The sequence below is a fragment of the Biomphalaria glabrata genome, chromosome 10 (genome assembly GCF_947242115.1).
Source record: "Biomphalaria glabrata chromosome 10, xgBioGlab47.1, whole genome shotgun sequence".
In the NCBI taxonomy this organism is placed as follows: Eukaryota; Metazoa; Mollusca; class Gastropoda; family Planorbidae; genus Biomphalaria; species Biomphalaria glabrata.
Window position 1 is genome coordinate 27,307,508 of NC_074720.1, and position 6,432 is coordinate 27,313,939.

The following is a 6,432-nucleotide window of genomic DNA, read 5'->3' on the forward strand; positions in this document are numbered from 1 at the left end:
AATAGTCTTATAGACTCAGGAATCTTTTCATTTGCTTATGAAGAGTATTTAATCTTCAATTTCTATAGTTTATTACAGACTTGACAGGTTTCTGACATTCCTTCAGAGATGTGTATATTGCTACGTTAAAATATTCTGTATGACGCATAGAATAAAGAAAGGTTCGAACATGGGACAATCATTATAATACTTTTAGTTATTTTTATTGTTTTATGGTTTACAGTTAGATCTACAACACTGCTAATTAGTAATAACAAATCTAAAACAATTTTCTTGATCTAGTCAACTAAGATGACTCTTATTCACAAGTTACTTTTGATGATATATTAGAGTAGGTTCCCCTGTCCGGAAGTTTTATGTTGATGTCTTGTGATCCTTTCTTTTTCACACAGATATCATCTTGATCTTTTTATTCCTAGTTAAAACTAAAATTTAATCTTTCACAATGGCTTGTCTTGGACCAAAATGCTCTCTCTATTACATGCTTATAAGCATCTGGGGCATAATTATGCTTGTAAGTCTTTTATACTGTTTAATCTAGTCTAGTTATCTAGATCTAGTCTAGAATGTCTAGTCTAGTAGATCTACTCTACTTAGTCTTAGTACTAACTAACTTAGTACTTAGACTACTTAGAGTGACTTAGACTTAGTCACTTAGACGTCTTAGTCGTCTTAGAGACTTAGACAGTTACAGTGACACTAACTTAGACTTAGAGTCGATATATTGAATTAGACTGAAGACTCATCAATCAAGTTAGTCATATGGACATATGGTAATCATAACTATAACTGTTGATAACTTTACTTTGTAATGTCATAAGATCATAAGACTGACTCGATTGAGAATCATTGTGAGACTGATTATATTTTATTAGACTCTAGATTAGATTGATTAGATGATATAATATATCTACTAGAATTTATAGATTTAGTGAATCTAGATCTAGATTCTAGTCTATGTTATTGTTAGTACCTAGAATAATATAGATAGATCTAGTAACTCTAGTATATCCACTATCTAGATGATCATATGATTTCATTTTTACTATCATAAAAATACGAGATGACTGTCAGAATAGAATAGATCTAGTTACTGGACACTGACACTCACGTCCCACGTCTACCTATATAATTATTTAATAATTAGATCTATAATATAGATCTACATCATCTCTAGACAGTCTAGATCTGATATATATCTAATATATATAATAATAGATCTATATAAATATATATATGTAATATATGATATATAGATCTACTAAATATATTTTAGAAATATATTAGAATCTAATAAGACTAATAATTAGATCTAGATCTATTTTAAATGATTATTATGACATTTTTATGATATCTAGACTTTAGTAGTCTTAGTATTTAGATACAAGATAGATCTAGAAGTAGTAGACTAGATCTAGATTATTCTAGATCTCTAAATCTAGGACTAGAGAGACGAAGACTCAATTTGGTTTTGTTGCAATCAAACTACAGGGGGGGGGGGCACCATTATATAAAAATATATTCTTGAACCTAGGCCCATGAGTACCTTGAAATACTACTAATGATACTTTCAAGATCTAGGTCAAGGGTATAAGTGTACGTCACTGAATTTTTTGTCACACATATACCCCTCACAAATGACACGATAAGTATAAACTAAATCATACAACCCTCACCCTTATATACCCAGCATGTGCAAAGCATGAATTGCTGTAAACTACCAGTACATAAAGTTGTTGCTCATCAGATGTCTGTTCCTCGAGACACAATCATGCTCCAATTGTTCCAACAAGCGATACAAAGAGCTCAACATGTGTATCGTAAATCTGTAGTATCTCTACGGCCTCCTTCAGTTGCGAAGTGACTATGGATCATATCATGGAAATGGAATGAATGCCTGGGCTTTGGCTGTGGTCGGAACGATGTCTCCCACACATTAGTTCCCCCCTCTCCATGCAGCTGATGTATCTAAAGGAACGGCAGTGCCAATACAGTTTGGTGTCAGCGGCGTCGCAGGTTCTGCCAGGGTGTAGCACTGGGTGCTGCAAACTGCTTTAGGGTCGCCAGCTCCTGATTTTTCCTCAGGGATGACTCCTGAAGCCTTTCCCATGATTGGGTATAGCTGCAAGGCAACAGAGGTTTGAATTCAGAGTTTTCCTTATCCTAGGTGGGTAGCCAGCCATGGCTAACGAGCCCCTCCTGCCCGAAGCTTACTGGTTTAGGCACCAGCTACTCGCCTTTGCCCCTTCTCCTGTGAGAACAGTTCTGCCGGACTCAACATCTGAGCCACACGTGAAGGCCAGGAGTTGGACTGGTTGTCAGAGGCTATTAGACAGCATGCCATTAGGAAGCATTTTATAGGTATTGGAGTGCTTACATCTATTACCACTTCCGGCAATGACAACCTTGTAGAAGTATAGTATGTTATTAAATAGAAAGTCGTGGCCTAGTTAATCTGGTGATGGTGGAGAAAGATTTGCAGCTGAGACTGAGCTGGGCTCTACAATTGGCTAGATTGTGCTTTGGCTGGTGCATAGCCTTGTTGTGTTTAGTAAGCTATTCATTCCTGGGGCTATCAGCAGCACAGGTATTCTTGTAAATCAAACTTTGTAGCGTATAATGTGCAGCTGTGCCATTAAAGTGTATTAATTATAGTATTAATTATAGTTTGTTTTCTTGAGATTTATAATGAGATGTTAATAAGGCTTTCCAATGTACATTTCACAACCTCACAGCCAACTATAGGAGGTATAAAGATCCAGCGTCTGTCCATGGTTTCCATTATGCTATGAGATGTTTATGAGTAAAATTAATTTTGTTAACTTTGCAACTTTCTATACCTCTCACAATTAGCATTCCTTTCTAAGAACGTGTACAACCCGCAGGTTTATGCATGATAATACTGTAGTGTTAGGGGCTAGGAATTAAAGATAAGAGTTAGGGTTGCAAAGCTTAAGAGGTTACAGTTAGGGAATTTAGTGGTTAAGGTTATGGTAGTCTTCAGTTTTGATGTGAATAAATATTAAACACAAAGGAGATCATTTTGTTGTATTTGTAACTTAACAACAATATGTCTGCCGGTTCTAGTATCTAGTCACGTGAATTATTACCGATCTCCTAAATTCTAGAGTTGTTCCTACCTAAAATTTTAAATTCTAAATCTTGACTTGAATCTCAATTCTACATCTAGTCTACAATAGATATATTCAACATTCAACATCTCCACATAGATGACCAATTTTAGTAGTAGATTTTTGTTTGTTGATCAAGAGTATTTATCTAGGAATCTACATTATATCCTAGCAACTACTGGTTTCCAGGCAGTTCGATAGTAATTTCAAACCAATAAAAGCTATATTATTAAAAAGGCCTTTAAAAAAATTCACCTGCACCAATTTTATCTTTGTATAACAGAGATTAAGAAATCAAGATATTTTTTTGGGGAGGTCATGAAATTTACTCTTGGAAAAAAAAAGGAATATCTGAGAAAGCACAGTGAAAGCACTACCAGAGATCATGTATATGTTTTTTTAACTGGCTCTTTTAGTGTTTCGTAATGACTGTAGGTTAACAATAAGTGAGCTTGGTTCGTGAATGATGCAATATGCAATGAACATGAATAACATAGGTATTTCATTTCAAAGAGGAGGCATATTTTTTTTTACATTGGTGCTTGTTTAGTTGTCTCTGCATTAAATATTTAACCTGGAATATTTTGGGTCTAAAGTATGAAATGGATAAGTCATGACTTTGACTGAAGCAACGAACTGACTGTAACTTCTTTGCAAGTTTTTTTGGAGTATGCACACTATTAATTTAGTGTTTCTGCCAAAACCATCAAAATAAAATAGTATGGGTGATAATACAGGATCTTTTCATGAGGTCTCTCTTGTCTGCGGTTTATATAGTACTCTTTGTTCTAGACAAGACATGAAATTAGCTCATTAAGATTTTTAGTTTTTAACAGGCATTGCCACAAAATTTTCTTGACTTTATCCTTCTGTTCACAAACTGATCAACCTGTTCACAAACTGATCAACCTTTTCACAAACTGATTAACCTGTTCAGGGTAAAGAACATAAGAACATTCAACTTGAAGTTGATTCTGAAGCTGTTTTGGACATTTATAACTATCTCTTATAGCTAAATCTGTATAGTGTAGAAGGCAAATATTTTGCCGAAATATTGGATTGTCTTGAAATTAAAGAAAAACATCTTTGTTCATTCCTTTCATGACTATGACTGAAGCTGTATATCTGGTTTGATTCAGAAAGTCTTTGATTTGTTTTAGGCCACAAAAAAGCTTCCACTTCATTTTCACCATTATTTAAAAAAAAATGTTACAAATCACTTGTTACCAACTAATAGTTTCATTTTGTATGTACATGATCTTATGTACACATGGAAGCACCTGTCAGTATTTATAACATTCTATTGTGTACTTTTGTTAGACAAAAAAAAAGTAACCTATAAATTTTAAAAACAAAAACAAAGTTATAGTCCTTGTACTAATATTCTATTGTTCTTATTTTCTGCATTCTTTCCAGGCCCTTATGGGAATATTTTTCCAGATCCGGAGCATTGCACTGTTTGAAGACATCAAGGTTGACGAAAAAGAGTGGGCCATGGCTAACTTCAGCAAATCCTATGTTCAAGAGAAGTATGAAGACAATGCCATTAACTGTTGGATAGCTGCTGGCATCTACCTCGTACTCTTTGCCTGGTCCTTTTTCCAGTACAAGCTAAATGCAAGACAGAATTATGAAATGTCCTAAAGTCTGTGCAGACATTTTCTGTGAAAGCAAGTGATCTATTCTTTGTGAGGGAGCCAGGAGAACATTCATTGTGATACTTCTATGTGATGTCTTTGTGTCTGCTGTAGCTCAATATAACATACACATGAAACTTGCATCAGTGACTTTAACCTACAACTAATCTGGAGAGCATCAGTTTATGTATACAAGTCATTGAGTAGTCTAAAATGTAAATATAAATCTGTCTGTAGCAATTAATTTATAGAATTTTTTTTTCTTTTTTTTATGGTAATCAAAAAATAGGAATTGCAATGTTTTTAGAAAAGTTATCTTCTTATTAACAAATATTTGGTTGTCTTCCTTTAATTAAAAAAAAAATTCTCACATAAGGTAACCATAAGGTAAAATATTGATTTAGAATAATTAATATATGCATTATTTCTTACATACTTTTAGCAATTTTATTTAATGAAAATAATTTCCTTTCAGCGTATACATTTGATTTTTTCTTTTGTGTAACATAATTGTCTTTATTGGTAAAAAAAATACAAAACTCAATAAAATAATTGCATGCAATAATAAAGATTATTAGTTACTGTAGTCATGTTAATGTAACATTTGACAAATTTTCTTCTTTCTTGTCATTGTTTTTCACTTTGTAAATACTATTGGGATAGGAAGCATTCCATAACCTACCGGTATGTCTGATTGGGTTATTTGTTATCATTGCGAGAGTCCTTTGATTATGAAGAATTGTTTTGATTGAAAGTCTTAGGAGTGTAGCTGAGATGCAATGATGATCAGTCTGTTGTCAGAATAAATTTGAGTGTGTGTTATGTGAGCTTGAAAAAAATCTCACTTGTTTCCCCTCACCCCTTCCATTTTTTTGAAAACAATGAGTTGAAAGTGTAGTAAATGTTTCTAGTTGAAAGTCTTCGGTCACCACTACATTTTATGTTTTCACTTGGTAAAGAAAGGGGAATATTGTTTGGCTCATGTGAACATAGCTCAGAATATTGTTGTGTTTTCATTTGTATTTAATTTATGCAGTTATGTATTGTTTTTTTTTTTTTCTATGTTAGTAGATCTATTTAACTTTGGTAAATAATAAACTGGACAGGATGTATATAATTTATTCTTTGTTGTTTCATTGATTTTAATTCCTGGCACATAGATGTAGAAGACAAGATCACATTTTTTTTTATAAAGATTATATTAACTCTCCCTGTCTGTCTGTCCGGTAAAAAATGTGTACACATTATATCTCCAACACTTATTCTCGGGTCAAGCTGAAATACAATTATTTCTTTTACCTGACAACACAAGAATCAATAAACAAAGTTAATCAAGTAGTTAATTAAGTATAGGTAATTAATTATTTTGTATGATATCTTGAACAAGGAAAAGAAATTGTACTTGACTGAAGTGGTGGTATAAGCTGAATTAGTCCTCTTTATAGGTCGCCTCTTAAAAGTAAGTTTAAAACAAACAATACGGTACATAACTATACAGTCTTCTATAGTCATAAGCACCTCACTAGCGAAGTGGTTTGTGTGTTGGATCAGCCGTGTCATTCAATTTGTATGAGATCTAGACCAATAACAATAAATCTGTGCGATTAAAAATATTTTGACCATTTTTTTTTTGTTTAGCGCTATTTCATACTCTTATCACTTAT

At 33.1% G+C, this 6,432-nt stretch overlaps 1 protein-coding gene across 1 annotated transcript; it reads left to right on the plus strand.

The window, feature by feature from the left end:
• The first annotated feature begins 346 nt into the window (after positions 1-346).
• LOC106079161 (ribonuclease kappa-B-like) lies at positions 347-5,887 on the plus strand. The gene is made up of 2 exons (XM_013240302.2): positions 347-514; positions 4,548-5,887. Exons 1-2 carry the CDS (start codon positions 446-448, stop codon positions 4,773-4,775), a joined length of 297 nt encoding a protein of 98 aa, XP_013095756.1. The 5' UTR covers positions 347-445; the 3' UTR covers positions 4,776-5,887.
• The last annotated feature ends 545 nt before the right edge of the window (positions 5,888-6,432 follow it).

Excerpts from the sequence above, each read along its gene's own strand:
- LOC106079161 (XM_013240302.2), top strand. The coding sequence starts at position 446 with ATGGCTTGTCTTGGACCAAAATGCTCTCTCTATTACATGCTTATAAGC. Across the intron at positions 515-4,547 it reads TCTGGGGCATAATTATGCTT|GCCCTTATGGGAATATTTTT; the intron begins GTAAGTCTTTTA and ends CATTCTTTCCAG.